Below are 23487 nucleotides of genomic sequence, written 5' to 3' on the forward strand. Positions count from 1 at the left end.
ATCTCTTTAGCACATAAGTGGCACACATAACTGCCTTCAACCTAAAAACATGAGGCACATCCTAGTCTTTAACCATGCAACGTGCCATCTCCATGAGAGATTATTCTTCCTCTTAGTGACACCATTTTGTTGAGGTGCACAACACACTGTGCATTGATGTTTTATGTCTCTTTCAACTATATATACATGAAATTTCTTTGACATATACTCCCCTCCTTGATCTATATGAAGGGTGTTAACTTTACATGCATACACATTTTTAGCATGTAAAAACCTATAACTTTGCCTTCAATGGATAGCATGTAAAAACCTATAACTTTGCCTTCAATGGATACACCCAAGTGTAACCTAGAATAGTCCTCAATAAAAGTCACAAATTAGAGATATCCCTTGATTGATGGCCTCCTCATGGGACCACAGACATCACCATGTATAAGTTGTAATTTTTAGATAGCCCTAATTGATCCATCTTTTGGGAATGATGTCTGTTGCATTTTATGCAAAATGCACCTCTCACATATATGTTTGTCGAGGGACTCAAGCTTTGGCAACTCTAACACTATCTCTTACCTTTCAAGACACAACAAACTACCAAAATTCAAGTGACCAAAGTGGGCATGCCATAGCTCCACATCGATGACTCATAGCATGTGTGGTAGAAACTGAACAAGCATTATGCATCAAAAAATCTAACCCGCCCCGCTAGGCCTACCCTCATAATGGCAAAGATTGACAACAAGCTCTTTTTGATGCCTTGCACAAACAAGACTTTTGAGAGAGTGAATATCCCACCATTTGTAGTATTGAGAACAATCTTACCAACTCCTTTTACTGATATAAGGAGTTGCTTTTACATGTGATTGTTCCTCCTTGAGGAGAAGACTCAAGTGAGGAAAATAAATCATGCTGAGAAGTAACGTGCTTGCTAGCACCACTATTAAAGCACCAGACATGATGATCTATCCATTAACATGCATATGTGATGCATACGTCATGGACAAAAGGATCATAACTGTAGTGCACACAATGAATGCCCAATCATCCTATGCATAGTTCACTGACGACTTCTTTTCAACACTTGGCTGATGCATTAACATTTGGTGTTGATGCATCAGCCACAACCATCCGTGAATCTTTCTTCTTCTCCTTCTCTAGCCTTTTTCTATATTCATTGATGTAGTTCAGTTTTGTCGAGATTTCTCTTCTTGTTGTGTAAGAGCACTGCAACCAACTCATTAAAAATAAGGGCATTGGGATTACCCTTCATCATGAGAGCGAAAGTGTAGATCCAAAACCCTCGTATGAATTTGGTAGAGCTGTGAGAACAATAGATACCAAAGAACTATCTCGATAGGCCTCATCAATACATGCCAGCTACTCTCTAATATCTTTAATCTTTGTGAGGAATTCATCCATTATATCTTCCTCATTTATATGCTCGAACGCTAATTGCTTACACAAGTAGGCCACTTGCGTCTCATTACACACCTTGATAGTGCACAGTAATAAGCACATTATCAAAACGGTTGGTAATTTGCTATTATCATTTTATGAGCTCTATGTGTGTGTGTGTGTGTGTGTGCGTGCATTGGCATGCATGTGTGATGCAATAAGCACTTATGTTATGTAGAGGAAGCCAGAATATTGAAGACAAATTTGATTTGTGATCATTTTGAGGTACCTACTCTCTCTCTCTCTCTCTCTCTCTCTCTCTCTCTCTCATGCATGATTTGTATAAAGGGACGTATCAATTCATTCTATAGATTACTCTACAAGGGATGTGTGTGTGTGTGTGTGGAATGATTTTGTATAACATACCTTTGTCTATATACTCATATCAACAGATAGTATACAATATAAATCATACACTGATTTCTAATTGATTCCAAACGCTTCAACATCCATGGATCATCAAAGAGACACTTTATAGATTTCATGAGGGGAAGAATATTCCACAATGGTATTAAAGAGACACTTTATAGATTTCATGAGGGGAAGAATATTCCACAATGCTATTAAAGTGATCCATCATGTCTTGTGATTGTGAATGAGATGACATTGTGCTTACAAATCCAAGCCAGTGGTGCTAGTAGGTGAGCATACAATCTAGCTATTGTGATTTCTCGGATTAGAGTAATGAGTTAAATGAGGAAGGTATTTCAAGTCTTGCTAATGTAGTGTCGAGACTAGTGACACAAGCACAAGTGAGCAGATTTTTCATTGTATATAGGAGTTTAGAAATATTCTTTGCAGGAAACAAAGATATCAATGCAAAGGAGACTATACTACAACAATTAAAGATATCTAAATGCAATCTTATGAATGTAGTGGCTCCAAGGAAGATTGACATGCCAACACGTGTCAGTGTTCGCCAAATTCAAGAACATGTGACACAAACCCAGCTTGGTCATGGAATCCCTCATGAGCTAAGCAACAATGCATTGTTTTCAACCGCAGACTTTGTGTTCTCACAACCCAACAAGCGTGTTTGTGTAACTAGAATATTGTGTATCATGCCCACATGTTGCACAAAAACCTTGATTATGGATTTAGTGTGCTTGTGTAATCGGCATATTATGTACAATGCTCACATTGTTGCACAGAAACCTTGATTGTAGATCCAGTAATTACCATCTTATGTCACACTTGCCATGTATTATTGCCTTTAACCCTGAGGAGAAATATCTTTGCTTCTCAAGTGAGGATCCTACTTATGTACTCAAGCAATACTCCATCTCTTGTTAAGTTAACTTATTCTAATCCATTTAACTTTTGTCATTTCCATAAGTGTAAATCCATATTACAAAATCTTGAGGTCCTATTATCTTAATGTTTTGTACCTCATGTGATTAAGTTGAAAGCATATGGGCCTCTAAGCTACTTTACTTTACAATCCACTCCCAAGCCTCAAACCCATGATGTCAAACTGTGTGAGCAAACTCGGACCATTTGAGTTTACTTTCATAGTCCAAGTTGACGTGAGATGCGGAAGTAAAACTCAGATGGTCCAAGTTTACTTTCACAGTCTAGAGGCTATTTCATTCCCTATTCTTGAATTGTTAAAGTAAACTTGGACCACCCACCGATTTCACCTTTATAGTCCGAGTTTACTTTCACAATCTAGATTTACTCTGCCCACTAGAGGCTATTCCATTTCCATGGTCTTTAACTGGGAAAGTAAACTCGGATTGTATAAGTAGACTCGAACCACTTGAGTTTACTTTGTCAACCAAACACTATTTCATTCCCAATTCTCAAATTGTGAGAGTAAAGTTGGACTACTTGAGTTTACCTTTACAGTACAAGTTTACTTTATTAGCCCATGTTGACTTGTCAATATCACGTTTTAAAGCTGTCCTTCCATTAAAAAATCTTGGACTTGTCACAATATACAATATACAAATTTGAATGTAGCCTAGGTTATAATTTGTGAGTTCTTCAACCTTATAGTTTTTGTGTTTGAATATAGCGTTATATGTTTTATAGTTTTCTTCAATTAAACTAACCCCACATATATTATAGTTTTCTTATTTGAAACTAGCCTTACAGGTTTTGCATTTGAGAGAGAGACATAGACAGTCAACATAGAGATATAAATTCATTCATTGAGAGACATAAGAGCGAATTATTCGTTCAATATGCATAACAAAAGAAAGAGAGACACTCGAGTCCCAAAGATTCATTCATGTAAATAGAAAGACATACATGACCAAAGATTCATTCCTATAAATGGAGAGACGTATAAGACCTAAGCCAAACATACGACATACAAGAGATATCAAGACATTTGGCATACAAAAGGACACACTGTAGTGTCAATCTTCTTTGCAAAACAGTCAAGCACCATGTATTGAGATCGTACTTAAGCTTCAAAATATCTTCTTGAGTAAACCAAGCCTTCAAAAGCTATGCAAAGACAAAAGAGAAATAAAATTATGCTTCCAAAGAACATGACGACAAGCTAAAAAAACAAGAGTAGAACATTACCCATCTCTTAGGCCTCTTATTCATTAGTGCCCCCTCAATAAGATACCTCATGAACAGATACCAAGACATAATATCCACAGTCAATACTATTTGGTTGACGTGGTGCCCACATCAACACCATGTGCATTTGTAGTAAATAAATTACTTTTAATTGAACTGATGCCTAGGCCCAAGGGTATACATAACATGATTCATACCTAAAGGCTGAGCAATAGGTATTACCTATCATATCATAACCCACTCAACACCATGTGCATTTGTAGTAAATAAATTACTTTTAATTGAACTGATGCCTAGGCCCAAGGGTATACATAACATGATTCATACCTAAAGGCTGAGCAATAGGTATTACCTATCATATCATAACCCACTCAACATGTTTTGTATAATTTATGTAAGCACTTCATTTACTTAAGAACAAAGCTATGCAGAAGACCACATAACCATTTATGTAGCTATGCAAAAGACAACACTTACCCCGTTATTCATAGGCTTGAAGACAAAGCTATGCATGAGACCACATAACCACATACTTCATTATCCACATAACTAATAATCCTAGTATTTAAAACAGGTGATAGTGGAGTATTTACACTACTGCTAAGTTCACATTTTTTTGGGGGGGTTTTTAGAACTTAGTCTAGCACACCCTATATTCTCACCTATATTCTTGAAGAGAAATGCTTTTGTCATTAGCTTTATCACTCCCCATTTCTGAGAATAGTTTCACTACCCACCTTAAAGCATTGCCCTCGAGAACTCCGAGAAGCATGGCATTGACCAAGTACTCCCTTGTGAGGCTTTTTTGTACTGCATGATTATGCATGCATACCAACCACTAAACTCTAAATACCTACTAACGGATTTCGGAGTAGGAATTGTCATACCCACATTGGGCTGTGGAGAGAAGCAAATGCATGGTCACATAATATATTTGAACTACATTAACACGTGAACTAGATAAATGTACTGACTAGTCTTATATGCACAGCATCGCATATTTCTTCATATGAAAATGACCTTAATAAAATAACATAGTTTATTGATAGATAAGGTTCACCGTTCAGTCAGGTGATAAGGCACACAAACGGTGGCTTTTTCACTCTGCAAATGCCATCTTACAAGCTATCCATAGTTCCGATCTCTGTTGCAGCCGGTTGCCCCTGCCTTAGCATCTTCATGTTGATTGATTCGCACTCGCAATCGCTTGCCGCTGATGAAGACGATGACTCAGAAGGGCATCCCTTCTTCTTCTTGTCCTCTGCTTTCATGGCCTTCATTTTCTTCTTCTCTTTCATTTGTGTCTTATTCTTTTTCTTCTGCTCCACCTGCAGTTTCAAGTCGGCCAGTTCCTTCATCAGATTCTGCTTCGCAACGGATTCTGCAAAAAGCTTGAAGGGACACCGTGTCCGTTTTTGACCTAACAGGTTCCAAGGGTCGAGACGGTGTAGGGAATGCCCTGGGAGGGCCATTCGACTGGTCAGGGTGACCGGCGGCAGCCAGGAGCCTTGTTAGGTGGGAATGGCCTGACCCTGGGCCATTCTCGGCAGTCATGATCGTGTGGAGGGCAGTGAAACGGATGATGACCCATCAGCAGCTGGAATGCGGGAAATGATGACCCGTGAACAGTTGGAATGCGTCAGCAGTTGGAATGCAAGAGATGCAAACACGTTAGGAGCTGAAATTTGAGGTTTCTAACAGAACGACTGTTTAGCACGTCAGCAGGCTGCATAGCAATGCAGCAGGTTTTCTGGTTAAATGTGGCCTGCTGGCTCAGAATCTGGCCGACCCACAACCTTGACGGTTCATTGAAGCAGAGCTCGGAATAGGGGCTAAAGGCTCTGCTTTGATCAGAAAACGGGGCTTAAGGGAGGAAAACCGGGTCTTCTGAGCGAAGGAAGAGGGGCTAGAAGTCTCCATGGCCACACATAATACTACTAATGTGTGAAGCTTTTCTGTGTATTAGCTAGGTATAGTGGGTATTAACAAGCCCGTGTTAGATAGGTCAACAAGCCCGTATAGCTAGGTATAGTTGGCATTAACAGAAGCCGGTCATGCAACAATAATTTATTATGGTATGAAAGCGGTACAAACTGTACGAAATGCACGTACGTAGTAGACGTGACCGACTCTATTGACATGGTCGTACATCCTAAAAACATGGGTATATTTCTTGGAAATTGAATATATAAGTCTGGTGAGGTTTAAAACAAATACCTTTTTCACCCCAAAGAGGTCCAAAAATAGAGAAAGTATACCAAAATGCCTAAATCCTCTTCTAGCTTTTGTGAGGCAGGCTGCGGCTTTTCATTTGATCAATTCCCTCAATGAGTAGATCGGAAAATCCTGTATGTATGCTGAAGTGTCCAAGATGTCTTTCCTTGTGAGTAATCTTGTTCACAAAACATCAAAATACAAGGTCCTTGTCCTATTAAATTGTCCAACCGTCACTCAAATGTGTCCTCCATTTAAAAGAATGTGAACTGGTCACCATTAAAATGTATCCACCATCCAAAAGAATGTCGACTTCTCAACATAAAACCCACAATAATGTACTACTTATAGCCTTGCTCCCATGGCTCTTTCCCTGGCTACTCCCAAGGGCATACAAGGGTGGACTCCAACATGTCTTTGAGTTCCCTGAAGGTTTCAATTGCCATTCCACAAGTGCATCTTATCCTTCTAGGCACTGTCATTTAGATATATCCTTCATACATATTCCCTAGATCTGTAAGTATTCTTGGCTTACAGCCATTTCTGTTTTATATAAACATCTCAAGAAAACATACGATATTCTTCTTGTACAAAGTAGTCAAGGATCAAGTGTCCAAAAACACTTAAAAGGGTAACAAGTACAACAACTTCTATTGAAAAGCAAGATTTCTTGGCCTAACCAAATAATTCACAATCCAAAGCTTGATATCTCTCATGATTCCTACTCTCACTTGAGAAAAGAGTCATAGATATATGTGATCCACAAACTCGGATATTACAAAGCTTGCACAGGTATATTGTTTGCCAATAAATTGCTTGATTCCATCCATTAGCTCTTCCCTACTTGGTAGAGTGCCTGAATAGGACATCCCTCCTGAGGAGCATCAACGCTGCAGTGAACTTTCAAATGTATATGGGGGTTACCAACCACACATTGACAGTGGTGGAAGTGGATGCAGAATACACTAAACCTTTGGAAACAGACGTGGTGGTGCTTGCCCCTGGACAAACCACTAATGTTTTGCTCGCGGCTAATCAACCGCCAGGGCAATATTTAATATCAGCTTCTGTCTTCTCTCTTATGAGCAACATCATAGTCCCCTTTCCCACAATGCCCGCTACTGCGATCCTACGTTACGAAGGAGCAAGCACGGTTGCATCATCTAGCTTGGCTTTGGCAGTTTTCCCAGTCTACAACAATTCTTCCTATGTGGCAAATTTCACTCAGAGTTCGAGGGGTCAATCTTAGTCTAGAGGTTACTACTACTACAATAGTAGACGAGAATACTGGAAAGCAAGCTTTGATATTAATGTAGCTGGGTCGGTGGGGTTTACAATCAAAGTTCACAACACCACCAATATTGAAAGAAACGACCAAGTGACACCACACTATGGCCGGCCCCCCTCCTTGGAATATATATTAGCCAAGGAGTATTTTAGTCTCAACAAGCTTGGGGACCTTTCTCTTCTCCACACATAGTCGACCAGATTATCCAGATACAAATGGGCTTTTAACATAGGCCAAAATACCATAAACATATGTGATTAATCCACCATCTGTTGCAGATACTACTCTTCCTCATACATATATGATATAGGTATTGAATCCAACACCCAATACAGTCTGGTTCCATACACAAGAACATGTGTGCACAACCAGCACAAACAGGTTCATATGTAACCCACAATAGAAATATGGCATCAACAGCCAGTTATGAATGCCCAATAGCCAGTCGGTATAGTTGGTAGGTCAATTAAATCAGTCATACATCGAATATATTAACCAGTCCGGCTGATACATCGATCAAATCAACCAGTACAACCGGTACATCAATTAAAGCAACTGGTACAAACTGTAAATCAGTCACTACATCAAGTAAAACAGTCCGTACAACCAGTACCAACAGTAAATCAATCGGTGCAGTTGGTACATCATCCAAAACAACTGGTACAGCTGTACATCATCCAACACAACTGGTACAGCTGTACAGCATCCAATACAAACAGAAGCAACACGTACAAGAGTAGTTTATGATTGTACAAAAGCGGTACGAACTATACAGACATGGTACAAAACCGTAGGAACATGCATCGGAGCCATACGAGCTGGTCGTACAACCTAAAAATCATGCTTGGGAAACTGGATAAATGGAGCAAGGATGCCCAAAATGTAAAATAATGCCTAAATATACCAATGCCCACGATGTCCATCCTCATGAGTAATCTTGTTCACATCACATCAAAATACAAGGTAAACTGTCCGATCTTCATTAAAATGTATCCACCATTTAAAACAATGTGAACTAGTTACTGTCAAAAAACACACAATGTCCTTACAGCCTTGTTCACATGGCCCTTGTCCTGGCTGCTCCCAAGGGCCTACATGAATGGTTTCCCACACGTCTTTATGTTCCCCAAAGGTTTCACTACCATTTTACAAGTCCGTATCAGCCTACTTGGCTCTGTACCAACAAAACCATTAGTGCTCAATCCTTTCTTTTAGATGATCCCCAATTCCCAAAGCTTGTATATCACAACCTTTTGGGCACCTTAGTGCCTTAAAGAGCTCATTCAGATATGAAAACAGAAATAGGGAAACTGGCTCTGTACCAACAAAACCATTAGTGCTCGATTCTTTCTTTTAGATAATCCCCAATTCCCAAAGCTTGTATACCACAACCTTCTAGGCACCTTAGTGCCTTAAAGAGCCCATTCAGATATGAAAAAAGAAATAGGGAAATGTCAAGAATACTGGTAAATGCTTTAGATGGAGCTTGGTTGGGAGGTGCCACTTCAACATTTTGGTTTGTTTGTGGTTGTTTTGCAAGAACTATCTAGGAGCTAAGTGGTGGTTTTTTCTCCGCTTTTGGGGGTGGGGGGGTTTTTGAAGTTATGCTTGAAGCCACCCTGAATGGTTTAATTTTATTAATGCACCCAAGCTATGGAACATGTAAGCCTTAGAGCCACTTTCCATTGGCAAAAGGCATATCCAAATTCACACATGAAATTCTGGGTAGAGTAGACAAAGATTACATTATAGAATTACATTACATTGAGGAATATTTACAGAGGTACAAGTAGCTGATACAAAAACCTAACATTCTCCTGAACATGTGGTGTTGTACAGATGAAGTAATACTAACCGACAGGGGGCTGACTAAGCTGTTCTTATTTCTGCTTCAAGACTACGAAAAAAATTTGCCTCTTTCGCAGAAGGGCAAAGCTAATCTTCCCTTGCTTGCAATTGACGTATTGTACACTCTTCAGAACCTCAAAAATATGGCGTACAACCTACAATGCTACCTTACAGACACAGGTTGCTTCTGCTTGCTTCTGCTATAATACAGCCAAGAGAGCACCAGTAGATGACCTACTACATAAGAGGAAGGTAGCTTCCACCGTGCCCCTTGCGTAGAATAAGAGGCCCAGCAATTTCTGGGACCTTATCAAGTATACGCATGCATACATCCAAAACATCTGGAAATCCAGTTGCCAACGTAGCAAGCTGCACTCTTAACCGCACATCCCGAACATATTTCAGAAGGCATCTAAAAGACTTGCCCAAGTATTTTGCCCACTCAAGAGGCAGGCCTCCAGGAGTGAGCCAAGCAGAAAAATCTATTTGGTCACCTCTGGCTGTTACCTCAGATCGATAAAATCTAGCCAGTTCCATAAGCATGCTGGGAGGAAGGGGTAGAGCAGCAACAAACTCACCCAAGAACTGATCAATCCATCCTGGATTAGGCATTTGGTTCCAAAGAACTGGTACCCATTCACCTGGCTGATTTAGATTATAGGCCTCTGCCACCACAAGAGCCTCTTGGAATCGAGACTGCTCAACAAAGAGTCTCCGAGCATTTGTTTCATTCAGATTAAGCCACATTATTTCTGGAATGCGTAGTTGGAGAGAAATTAATGATGCTTGAGCGCAATTCCATCTTGCCTTGTTTCCAGCATCAACGCTGGCCCAAACTTCAGCTGCTTCCACATTGTATCGCATCATCTCTAGAAGCTCTTCACTTTGTTCAGGATCATGGTGGATCAGCCATTGTTCTAGCCCTTTGTGAGCTCTTGATTCTACCAGAGCTGCCATTTCATGTTTCATGTCGAATTGATCATAAACCTGTATAAACATCAAACATCAGTGCTGTAACGGAATTACGAGAGTGAAAATCATGATTTCTAACAGCTCAATGGAGAGTCACCATGTCAAGCTTCCCACCTCATTCTACAGTGCTTAAAACAACAGAACCTATCACGTGTACTAACCATTGCAAAAGCATCCAGGTCATGAGGATTGAAATGTTTTAAAGTAGACAACACAGCCATTCGAAAACCACGAACAGAAGCCGATGATTCCATAGCAGCTTCTACTACAGCCCGTTTCTGAAGAAGAAGCTCCAGTTGTCCATTTTCTATTAATATATCAAGCATGAAGTGTAAAGATTGGAAGTTATTGATGCCTGTAACCAGCCGTGCAAGAGACATGAAGTCCCCTTCAGAGATAAAAGATTCCACACGTGTGGCTGCCAAAGCTAAAAGAACATCTATGCCATCAAGACAGGCAGATGACATGTAGAAATGATGGGCACGAACAAGAAGTTCCACCTGAATACACAAAATAATTGTTCATGTTCTATGTACAAGCTACTGTTATATACAATAAATCTTGGACACACAAAAAAAGCAAACCTAAATATGTCTCCAACCTTTAACAAGTGAAACATTTTCCTAGTCTTGCATCAAACAAAGTCTTTCCAAAAAAGTTCGCAGAAACAAGGAAATTGTTTGCAGTACCTCACATGCATGAGGCACATCATGGCCACTAATCACAAGGCGCATGAGAGCATGTCCCACTTCAGGTTCAGATTGGCATAGTTCTGCCCACTTAAGAAAATCAGAAGGCCTCCAAAGCAAAGGAGATGGCCCTTCTTCCCGCTGAGAAGATTCCATGTATCCACCTCGGTGGGCTGCTAAAAGACCCTGCAAACATAATTTCTTAGATTGTAAGCATGTTTGAACGTTGGACTCAAAACTGCAAACACGAGTTTCTGCAATTGTAGAACTCGGATCTTTAGCTGAGAAAGCTTCTCCAGTGGCTTTACCTTGAGAAAAGACTCAGCGAGAATCCTTGCAATACTTGCCGCCGGCATGGTATGGGTCTCAACAAGCAGCTGAGCCTCTGGAAGGGAATCCTGGGCTTTTAAGGAAAGAAGCTGGAGAAGTTGGGTTGGCTGCTTCTCAAAAGCCTCTGAGAATGACAGATCGAGAAAATTTGCAACATGTGCAACAGCTGTGATTCTTTTGCAACTTCCACGACCACACCCTTCTCGACATGCTTTAGTTATTGCCTCCATAACCTGTGCATTTAGGAAAGTATGATAAAGCATGAAAATATTTAAAATTTATCTAGTTAGGTAAAAAAATGGTTGATCAGGATAGGTACCTCGAGTGGAGTAGCTGATGAGATATCATCCATCAAACTTGAAGATAGAAGATGCTCACTGACAGAAGGATGAATCATTGAGGGAGCGATACAACCTTTTACTGTCGGTGTTGACAATTCGGCAACACTTAGAGCAGTTTCAACAAGAAGAAGTTCTATTGGTACATGGATGGGTGCTAATTTCTGCTGAAGTTGTCTGGCAGCAGACACTTGCCCTACTTCTAAAAGAGAGAGGACTGCCCGTTCCAACTCTTGCTCACCAACCCGCTCCTCCCAGAAGATCTGATCTTCGCCTGCAGCAGCCTCCTCTTTTGCATCTTCTTGAAGGGTCATGTTTGCCCTTAGTTCAGCTTTCTTGACAGGACTCACGCCTAACTGAGTGTTGCCTTCCAGCTCTGCTTGAGACTTACCAGGCTTGTCAACTTGGGTCCTTCTGTGCTGTGCATAATTCCTTGGCCTTCTCTTAAACTTTGGCATTGCCCCTGCTGTGACTCCAGGGGAAGCCTGGTCTGGGCGTGCCTGTGAAGCGTTTTCTCGTTCGTTAGTGCTGAATTCTTCAGTCCTGACTCGCAGATTTTTCATATGATTATCCACAATGGAAACTGACTTTGCAGTGAGGTTAATAGGTTCAAGACTGCTTGGGCTTCCACCAATAACATCTTGATTCGACCTTGAAGCTGCAACTGAATGATTTGAAATGACTGATTTTTGGCCTTTGGCATCTTGAAGCTCGACTTCCGACTCCACAGCAAGCAGCCATATCCTTGTCTCTAGCTCACGGAGCAGGTGGATTGGGTATGACCTATGAAAACAACCAGATTTCAACCATCATTTAAGGCTTATAAAAAGAGAATGCCAATAGGTCACAAAAGACGGTATGCAAGACAGAATCAGTACGGAGGTGTGTTTGTGATAGATCCACTCAGCCATTGAAATGCCAACAAAAGCATTCCATGCAGTTCTGATGGAGGAATTTCTTGCTCGACTCCTTCTGCATGCTTTAGGAAGAACAATCCAGCCTGGCGATCCAAATGACATTACATTGGTTATCCAAAATGGCCTTTAGACAAATAAGTTTTACATCAAAACAGAAAGCACATTTTCTGTAGCAGCCGATGAGAGAAAAGAAACAAAGTCTGTGGAAGGCCAGAAAGGCCAATGACAGAGAGAGAGAGAGAGAGAGAGAGAGAGGGTGGAGGTAAATTAATAAACCTGCTGTGGAGGAAGCGAATGTCTTATAAAGAGTGCTTGACAGTGGTTCCATAAAGCAATTCGTTCTTCAGGTATATCCCAAAGGAACTCTCTCCATTCAGCCACCATGGCTTCAGCCTGCAGTTTACAGACAATGTAATGTTGACTTCTAAATCAAGTTTGAACCTAAAATTCATCCAAGCAGTTGAAAGCTTAAACAATTACCTCTATTTCCATTCATATCTTTGACTACTAACAAACCATCCTTTGTTTATCACCGATGCAATCTAAGTACAGCAGATCTCTAGTTATACCAGACTAGGCAAGGATATCATATACACCCATTAATCATGCCATATAAGTGCAATAGACTATGATAATATTGAGCGCTGAAGAACCATTTACAACATTGATGTGGCTATGCTTCTTGTCTTCCACTAATTTTGTGTGCGCTTAGTGTTGACTGTAAGCTCAAAGATCTTGGACTTTTTACTCACTTCTAGAAAATATATATCAGCCTATGTGTGTTCTATGCATTTGTATGTTGCTTTCAACTCATAGCAGAGCTTGCTTGCCTTCAGATCCGGCCCCTTACTGGATTCAGTATTCTTCTTATTCTATTATCTTAGAGAGGGTTTGATTCATCTCATTTTTGTTTTAGAATCCCCACTGCCATAGTGGCCTAGCAACAGTGGCCAACACCACCCCTCCCTAAACGGTTGTTTGTCTGTCCAAAGTGCAGGCTGTCCGTGCAAAAATTCCTGCAGCAGGGCCTGTGTCTCCAGGGAGTGGACTGCATATACAAGTAGCCCATACTTTACAGACAGGGCATGAGCTGTACGGCAGCTGTATGGACATTTTGGCTGCTATACAAGCCAGCACTTGTAAGGACTCTAAGCACCTGCATGTCAGCACACATGCAAATGGGTAGAATAAGTGTATACAGTAGTATACAGACCTGTGGCTGCTATACATGCCAGCACTCGTACAGACTCCAGCTAGCACAGCAAAAGTGGGGGCCAGTTGTACTGACGGATTCAATGCCTTGAAGAAAGAGTAGAAGAGTGCCTCAAGAAAAAGGTTGATGAGAACCAGTTTGTATCAAAGGACTGCAAGTCCGCTAAGGGAAGCGAGACGAAACGAATACTTCCCACACGTGTCCCCTAGGAGATCCGGTAACTCAAGACTGAAAAACAGATTAATCTAAGACGTGAATTCTTGAAACAACTAATCTGGCGAGGTCCAATTTTTAAAGAAAGGCTGCTAGTGTAACAGGCATGTCTATCCTGAAGACCATAAGTATTAACTTGAATAGCAATACAATGCAAATTTAAAATAGAGGCAAGATAATTATGTGCACATGTGCCGGGTTTCTGTGCACTCTACACTACATTGGGGGCTGAAGATGGGCCAACCATCCCTTGTATTTTAAAAGAGAACAGCTTTGGGGTATCCGGTCAACTACTAGACAGGCCTTTAGTCCCATAACTAGGCAGGCCTTCAACTTGTACCGCAGGCAACCTGATCTTGAAGGCAATCCAAGACTCCAAACCATCCGAACAGGGCAAGAACAGCAGCAGCTAGACAATGGCCAGCAATAGCTGGGTGCCCAATAAGAGAAACATGTACCAGGAAGTAAATACAATAGCAGATATAGGGTGCCCACAGGTACCAGGAAGCAAATACAAAGTTCACACCAACAAATACAGGACAACAAAACATATGGTATAAGTCTTGAGAAGGTCAGGTACAGCCATGAAGTTTAAACAGGCCGTAAGACAGGTTCATGTGCAGGTAGTGTGGCAAGACATCAGGTCCCACATGTTGATTTAAATGTGGGTTCTAGGTCTTTTAAACTTTAATAGGCACTTCACAAGGTTAATCCCTGTAGTAATAATAAACAATAGTAAAAATAAGGGTTGCAAAACTCAATAAAACATACGTGAATACACAGATTGAGCCATTAATGTCCAATCATGCCCGTCCTTGAAATTCTCAGGCGTCCGTGGGTGTTTTCACATGCAATAGAAATCATGCAAACCAATAAATCAAGGGAAATACCCATCTATCAAAGCTTTTATCAAGTTTCCATGTAGGAAATTCACAGTCAGTGACATTTCCCCTGGCTTTCAAACAATTGACATAAACTAAGAAGCCTCTAGAGATGAGAATCCTTTTGTTCCAACTTAGGAACAAACCTTGGACATTTTGATTCCAAGCTAGGATTAGGTGGTTCTTATTTCAACTTAGAAACAAGCCTCCACAGTCTGTTCAAAATTGGTGAACCAAGAAACTTGGGAGCCATGATTTAACTAGCTCTTGCTCACAATTAGTGAACAAATGCCTCCCGGTCAAACTTAGGAACAAACCTCCTATGTGAACTTATAGAAATAGGCTTCTTTTATTCTAGCTTAAGAGCAAACCTTCTTATCCCAACTTAGAAACAAGCCTTGTTCTTGTTTCGACTTAGAAACAAGCCTCCACAGTCTGTTCAAAATCAGTGAACCAAGATCCTTAGGAGCCATGATTTAACTAGCTCTTGCTCACAAATGCCCCCTAGTCAAACTTAGGAACAGGCCTCCTGTCATGACCCTGTGTTTTTCTCTGGACAATATGCAGGTGTGCACGGGGACATGGTGGACAGTGTGAATGGCATCAGATTGGAGTTAAAAAGGAAACCCATGTGTGGACAACCCCAAGTGTGAAGGGGGCAAAGAGATTTTAACTCAAAAGGTTTTAAAAACCTTTAAAACTTTATAATGCCCTTTATGAAAGTAAACGTGGCCCATATGCTATTATTGGGGCCATGTGTGTGCTTTTTGGAAAAAAGAGGGGCTGGCGGGCAGAAAAGAGGCGCCTGCTGAATCTAAAGGGTGTGTTTTTTTCTGAAGGAGGGCTGGTGGGCTGAAGCGACAGCTTATGTTCTCTCTTTGTCTCCCTTTTGAGCTTGGCACACGGAGAGTTGGACTGCTCATACACGGGGGTTTCCTCCTTTGCACAGAGGCGGCTGCTGGACAGAGGAGCACATGTGGGATGGTTCTCCTTTGCAAGGACAGCAGGCTCTACAGGCTTTTGACGGGTTGCAGAAGGGAAGGTGTAAGGTGGCTGCTGGACTGGCTGCAGGCGGACTGAACAGCCGCTGCAGGTACAGGTGTCAGCACACCATGCTCTCTCTCTCTCTCTCTCTCTCTCTCTCTCTCTCTCTCTCTCTCTCGGCAAACGAGCGGCTGCAGGCAGCGCTGGACAGAGCAGTGCATGCTTTTCTCCACGCACAAGGGGAACTGTAGGCGGCTGCTGGACAGAGCAGTGCATGCTTTTCTCCACGCACAAGGGGAACTGTAGGCGGCTGTTGGACAGAACAGTACGCGCTTTTCTCCATGCGCAAGGGGGATCACAGGAGAACTGAATTTGCTCTATCTTTCTCTCTCTCTCTCTCTGGTGAAAAATGGGCAGTTCTGCAGGGAGGGCTGGTCGGGTAGAAGCAGCAGAGGTACGTGCTCTTCTCCTGGGTGGCCAGGGGGCTGGTTTCTCTGGACATAAAGGCGGATAGGGGCTGGTTTTTCATGAACATAGACATCATGTCGATGGTGTTCAACTGATGGAACTTTCAGCTTCCCTTTGCTTTGGTTCGGGACTGTTTTGGAAAGGGTTTATGGACTGTTTCGTGGCAGTGCATGTGGCTACGAACATGAGCAATTTTGAGATTGTTTATGGGCTGTTTTTGGTTGGCTGCAAATTCTGCTATGTGCTTGGGTTTCCGGCTGCAAGTACAGGTCAATTGAAAGTGTTTCTTGGCATGGGAGTGATGCAAGCTCGCACGGCTGCGTGCTCATGAAGCAGATTGTTTTCTTCCTGCTAGAAAGGAACAGAGGGACCTACAGTTATGGGTGGGCATCTCTATGTTTCCGGATGTTTCATGAGGGAATAGGTAATTAGATGTATGCCGTTGTTGGCACTGTTGTTGAATGGTGCTGTGAATGGTTATGTATGAAAATAGAACAAAAGTTTCAAAGGGAAACATGCCTAAGGGTTTCATGTGGAAACAGGTCATAGGTTTCTCGAGGAAACATGTTTATGGTTCTCCAGGAGACAGGTCACATGCAGGCAGCGGTCACAGAAGTGGACACATGTTTGGTACAGCCTTGCTATTACTGACTGGACAGGGGACAAGGGATCCATGACAGAGATGGATAGTATCCTTGGAAGGTAGAGAGGGAGTGTACAGGTGTGTCTACTGTATGGTATGCTGTGCTGTGATGCGAGTTTGGGAGTCTGTGTTGTGATGCAGAAGCACTGGATGTGTCAGGGTGTGATGCTGTTCATAGGGTGAGAGGCTATGGATGTTTGTGGCAGCCCTGATCATGGGAGAAAGCTTCTGTATGCAGGACTCAATGTGTGAGAGTCTTTTGATGTAAACAATGGTTGGACTTAATTGTGGATGCCGAGTGGATATGAAGCCATGATGCAGGGTCTTTGTAGGCTTCAGGAGTTCTACTGTGACGGCTGTGTTTCCAACCTTATTGTAATCAAAGCTCTTATAATCAATTAAAGAAATACCGCAAGGGGCGCTACTGCGTTTTGGGGCCAATCGGTGTCCATGTACTGTTTGCAGGAGCACTCTAGCTCCCCCTGTTTGCTTTCCTTTTCTTGTTCCTCAAAGGTGTTGAAGTGTTTTGTGTGCAAGTTTGTTTTTGCACTGCCCTTTGGTTTTGTCTGAAGGCTGGAGGCCGGTTTACACCACCTATGTGAACTAATAGAAATAGATAGGTGGTCTATAGTGCTAAGTGGGCTCACCACCATTGTCAGTGAGAAAGGGTCCGGGCCGCCAGATCCTCAAGAAGGCTTCCTGACACTTCCACATGCGGCCTAAACCACTCTGAAGCTTCCCCCACTGTCTATGGAGGGTATGAATGATATCGAGCCAAATGCTCTAGATGGACTTCGCTATATCGGAGTGAGGGTGCCTTCGATGGCTTCACTACATCTAGCTCTCCAGATATGCCATGCAGCAATATTGTTGCGAATCTCCCATCTCTGGCAGGAACCCGGAGTCCAATAACTAAGCGATAAATCTGGGACTCGCACTTCCGTAATATGAAGGTGAGAGACCTAAAGGGATACTCGCCACCCTCCTCATATGACATGACGGCCTCGGCCTCAGTGGTACAAGCAACAGTGCCCCACGTAACAATGCAGGAGGGAGCCCGGAGCAATAACAAACACTTCCAATTCCAAACAAAGATATGAAAACACAACGGAAATAACCATAAACAATATCAAAACACAACTTTGAGCCAAAACGACCGGCCCCCCGTAAGAACTGTTTTATTCCAACGAATAAACGGATACAAATAAACCAAGGTGCAAGTGTAGTCTTGCACTGTATTTTCCACAAAGCTCCACAAACGCTTGTTCAAGAAACTAGGCACCAATTAGCATCATAAACCAGAGCAAATCAGCCTCGAACAACAGCCCAGTACGGTATCAAAACCAGCCCTGAAATCTGTGTCAAAGAAGCCCCAGAACGGAGCCTCAAATCTGCCCCAGAGAAGCTCTCAAATCAGTCCTGGATGTCTCCAAAATAATCCCACAAAAGCTCTCAAATCACTGTCCCAGATTCCTCCAAAAACAGCCCTTGAACCGATGGCCAGGAGGGAGTGGTGAAGAGAGAGAAGTAGTTGCCCAACCCGCTGTCCACTGTACGGCCAACACAAGGGGGAGAGGAGAAGCTGCCTGCTGTACGGACAAATCAGCACAGGAAAGAGAAGCTGCACTGCTGTATGGACTGCACCAGACAGAGGAGAGGGGCTGCCGTACTTGCTGTACGGCTGTTGTGCAGACGGCTCGAGGAAGGAATCTCACCGGCCAGCACTCAGCCCACTCCTGCAGTGTACATTCGACCAAAGGAAGAGAGAAAGAGTTGCTGCTGCGGTCGGCCCGTAGAGAGAGAATTAAGCAGGTCTCGGCTGGCTGCTGTTGCATAGCCTGCACTTCCAGGAAAGAGAAAAACGTGTTGCTGCCCAGCCATGCCATGCTTCAAGCTCCTTCACCCTTTAATGGAGTTGACAAGCCCAGAGATAGATGTGCTTTTCCCTTTTTGTGCCAAAAATAGAAGCCTCTCCATAAATAGGCTTATGACAGTAGTGACGTTTGCCCTTCTTTTTGGGCTTGTTGGCATCCCCTTTTTCAGATGTATCACCTCTAGAAGACTCTATCCATGACCAGCCTTATTGGATTGGCGTCCTCCATGCTTTGCTTTCCCCTTGTCCTTGGCATTTTGCAAAAAATGCCCTATCACCACCACGGTTGCTTGATAGATTTGCTCTTGTTTGTACTTCCTACAAGAGCAAACCCACCAACCCTTCAAAAGTGACAAGCTCCACACCTCCTCTCATAGACAGATTGAGAGAGGTGTGAAAGCCCAAATACGAGGGAGGCAAAGAATGCAAAGTATTGGTGACCAACTGTTTGTCTGGGATAATCTCATCAATGCTCAGCAACTGTTCTCGCAAACCTTTCACTTTGGTGAGGTGATCTATGATAGAGTCACCCTCATCCATAGAAAGAGTATCTAGTTGCCTCTTCAAGAAGGCAACCCTTGCCTCGTTGCGTACTTGGTACGTTGCTTCCAAAGTCTCCCATACACGCTTTGCTCTCTTGCAAGACCAAATGTGCAGAATGATAGACCTCTTGATAGTCAAGGCTATCAAAGACATGGCCTGCGCATCCTTGGAATCCCATCTTCTCATGTTCTACCTCAGCTCCTGGAGCTCTTTGACCAGCTCCCCTCTGAGGTGTTGCTGGCTGCAAGGTAGATGGGCGTGTGTCATCACCACACACAATGCCCCAAAGCCCTTTTTCTACCAACAGATTCCAAATCATGAAACTCCACATCTCCAAGGATAGCACACCAAATACGCGTTTTGAGCCTTAGAATCCACACTTTAATACTTGCATGCAAATCAAAAAGCATGTACGTGCACTGCTAGGCAATCCAATGTTCCCGTGCAAACTTTCTGCCTACACAAATGCCAACCTCAAGCAAGAGTATTTTGGAGTCCAATGACCAATAGATGGGGCTAGGACTGGCACTGTCCAGATGCGAAGGTGAGAGACCTGAAGGGCTAGCCCCCTTGGCTTCCTCCTCATAAGCCATGACCATCTCAGCCTCAGTGGCCCAAGCAACAAGGCCCCATGTGATAGTACAGGGAGAGGCCTTGACTCGACCTCCCTCTGGCATATAGTGCATATCCTCTCCTCATGAGGTATCTGCACGGCTCTCCCTGCCTTTATCCTCAAGCGGTGCGATGACGCCCGCACTGGCCGAGTGCAATCCGCATGGCATGTGACATGTAGACATCAAGATATCTGGCCCTCAGTATGAAACCAACCTCTGTAAGCCTCATGAAGGTATCTGCCGTTTGTGTGAGAGAGGCTCATGTGTTGTGATCCAGGTATCCAATAAATCATATCTGATCACCCGGTTCTTGTCATCCTTAGATAGCTTGATGAACGGAGTGGAGGAGGGCGGTCCATCCTGAGTCCATGCCACGTGAACCACGTGCATACTTGCCTATACCATGAATCGTGCCCATCTGCTGCTAGCGATGTGAGGACTATAGGGCGAGCCTCGGGAGTCTCCAGGGGCCATGGCACTGATCTAGTGAATGTATGTGACTGTCTAGAAGAGAGCCTCTACTACCACGAGTGCTACAGCAAACTCTGCCAAGATAATATCATGTGGGACCAATGTTTTGTGTAACTACACCAGCTAGGCGTGGACGTCCTTGGGCACTCTCTCCTGAACAATACATGAGTCAACACTTAAAATGTAATAGCAACAATGCACAAAACTGAAAGATACATCACTACATAAGATAATCTGCCAGAGACAAGCACTACACAATACACCACCACCACTGGGGCCACGAACCCCCCCCCTCCCTTCCTTCAATACTTTTTTTTTTCAGAAAGGAGACTTCTATTAAGTATGAAAAAATTTTACAAAATGGAGATTTCACACCAAGAAAGGTGGAGATCTCAACCAATCACGAGCCCTGTGCTGCCAATAGGGTCCCAAGTGAGAGGACGTGAAAAAGATACCAATGTCCCACTCTCTCATAAGCTCGCCGCGCTTCCTCTCCGCAGCCCTCGAAGATCCCTGGATTCTGGCCCAGGTAGCCATGATGGTGTGAATAATATAACTCCAAATCCTGCAAAGACACTGAGAAACAAGAACGGGAGTACCCTCAATGGCCTCGGTGCATCTAGCCTTCCAGATATTCTAGGCTGAGATGCTAGCAATAATCTCCCAAGAGCTGTCTAACCTCTGTGCCGGAGGGACACTGTGAAAGTGGCAAAACCTGAAGACAACACTACCGAGCAACTCCTTGCCTAACCATAATGGCCAAGCTCCTGTCAGTCCCCTCGAATCTCAGCAAAGGCCCAGACTGTGTCAACCAAATGATAGAACCAAAAGAAATGATAGCATCCCTCTTAATCCTACCAAAGAGGTGTGCAATCGCAGACCAAACCCTCTGTGCTTCCCTGCATTCCCATAAACAATGGTAAACTGACTCCGAAACTCCTGCACATCTAGGGCAAGCTGGGCAAGCACCAGTAACTGACCTCCACTAATTGGTGGCCAGACCACCATGAAGAGAAACCCAGATAAAGGAGGAAATCCGTGGCTTTTCCTATAAGAATGCCACAATCTCCGCCAAAAAACCCTCTGAATGCCTAAGAGTAGGGACACTTTGAATGTGTCCCAAGATAAGATGTCTGGCATTCCGCACCGTATAGCTGAAAAAAGGCATGCTTTTCAAGGGGTTACAAGCATCCTTCCACACCCACTAACCAGGGTCCCATTGCAAATGTCTGATAGGGCAGCCACCATACAACCAAAGGCTAACACTCTCCGTTATCATCCCGGGGGGGGGGTCAACAAAGACGTGCTTCCCTAACCTGCCAACAACTCTGACTGGACGAATCTGGGGGTCCTCAAAAAGGTCCTGTACATCACATCTCTCCAACTGCCATCCATCCTGTACAGAAAAAAAGACTGGTACATCATCCTCCCTAGGCAAGGGGAGACCCATAACCTGAAGAGGAACACCTGTCAAGGTGATTCATATTAACTTTTCATTTGTGTGGGTGCATGCATATGTGTGTGTTTCAAGAATTAAGTGCAACTCAAAAAGCTTGTATTATGCTTGTGGGATGAATTGGTTTAACACGTGTTCATTGTCCCGTCTTGCCCGTTCCGTATCTAAGAATGGGAGGGCATATGCTGTTTCCAACCATCATGCGCATTGAACTGCCTGGTGTTCCCGCCGAAGCAAGTATAATGACTTAAATGCTTTGCCTGGCACATTTAACAACTTAACATTCCAGCCAGCCTGTACATCCAGCTCATGAAGTCCTATTTTCTCATTAGTACGATGCTTTGCTTCATAGATTTGACACCCAGATTCCAGCCACTTCATTAAGCCAACGAGTCACATCCGTCGTGAACAAAAACTGGCAGTTGCCAAGCAATGGCGATCCACAGATGTGGATTGAAAATTACTCCACCCAAGGATAAATATTTACTATAGAAATTCCAGGCAAACCTATCAAATTCCAGATCTGTTTTTTTTTCAAAAAGCTTTCTAAGTATGAAAAAATTTTACAAAATGAAAATTTCACACCAAGCAAGGTGGAGATCTCAACCAATCAGGAGCCCTGCGCTGCCAATAGGGTCCCGAATGAGAGGACGTGAAAAAGATACCAATGTCCCACTCTCTCATAAACTGGCCGCGCTTCCTCTCCGCAGCCCTTAAAGATCCCTGGATTCTGGCCCAGGTAGCCATAATGGTGTGAATAATATCACTCCAAATCTTGCAAAGACACTGAGAATCAAGAACGGGAGTACCCTCAATGGCCTCGAGGCATCTAGCCTTCCATATATTCCAAGTTGAGATGCTAGCAATAATCTCCCAAGAGCTGTCTAACCTCTGTGTCGGAGGGACAAAGTGTGAAAGTGGCAAATCCTGACGACAACATTGCCGAGCAACTCCTTGCCTAACCATAATGGCCAAGCTCCTGTCAGTCCCCTCGAATCTCAGCTGAGGCCGAGACTGTGTCAACCAAATGATAGAACCAAAAGAAATGATAGCATCCCTCTTAATCCTACCAAAGAGGTGTGCAATCGCAGACCAAACTCTCTGTGCTTCCCTGCATTCCCATAAACAATGGTAAACTGACTCCGAAACTCCTGCACATCTAGGGCATGCTGGGCAAGCACCAGTAATAACAGACCTCAACTGATTGGTGGCTAGACCACCATGAAGAGAAACCCAGATAAAGGAGGAAATCTGTGGCATTCCTATAAGAATGCCACAATCTCCGCCAAAATACCCTCTGAATGTCAGTCGAAACGCCGTAAGATTCCCAATGGGGTCTAAGAGTAGGGACACTCTGAATGTGTCCCAAGATAAGATGTCTGACATTCCGCACCGTATAACTGAAAAAAGGCATGCTTTTCAAAGGGTTACAAGCATCCTTCCACTCCCACTCACCGGGGTCCCAATGCAAATGTCTGATAGGGCAGCCACCATACAACCGAAGGCTAACACTCTCTGTGATCATGCCGGGGGAGAGGGAGGGGG

At 43.3% G+C, this 23487-nt stretch overlaps 1 protein-coding gene across 1 annotated transcript in view; it reads right to left on the bottom strand.

Moving 5' to 3' along the window:
- Positions 1-9230: 9230 nt before the first annotated feature.
- Positions 9231-23487, bottom strand: part of LOC147603838 (spatacsin carboxy-terminus protein) — a 131734-nt gene continuing 117477 nt past the window's right edge. Inside the window, exons 19-25 of the mRNA XM_086796368.1 lie at positions 12860-12976; positions 12545-12666; positions 11648-12449; positions 11307-11561; positions 10999-11184; positions 10471-10809; positions 9231-10324 (exon numbers count right to left, since the gene is read on the bottom strand). Of these exons, the coding sequence (XP_086652494.1) occupies positions 9575-10324; positions 10471-10809; positions 10999-11184; positions 11307-11561; positions 11648-12449; positions 12545-12666; positions 12860-12976 (2571 nt within the window). The 3' untranslated portion in view covers positions 9231-9574. The remainder of the gene's footprint in view (positions 10325-10470; positions 10810-10998; positions 11185-11306; positions 11562-11647; positions 12450-12544; positions 12667-12859; positions 12977-23487) is intronic.

This window comes from Cibotium barometz, chromosome 63, assembly GCF_041138505.1.
Source record: "Cibotium barometz isolate CiBa-2024 chromosome 63, ASM4113850v1, whole genome shotgun sequence".
NCBI lineage: Eukaryota > Viridiplantae > Streptophyta > Polypodiopsida > Cyatheales > Cibotiaceae > Cibotium > Cibotium barometz.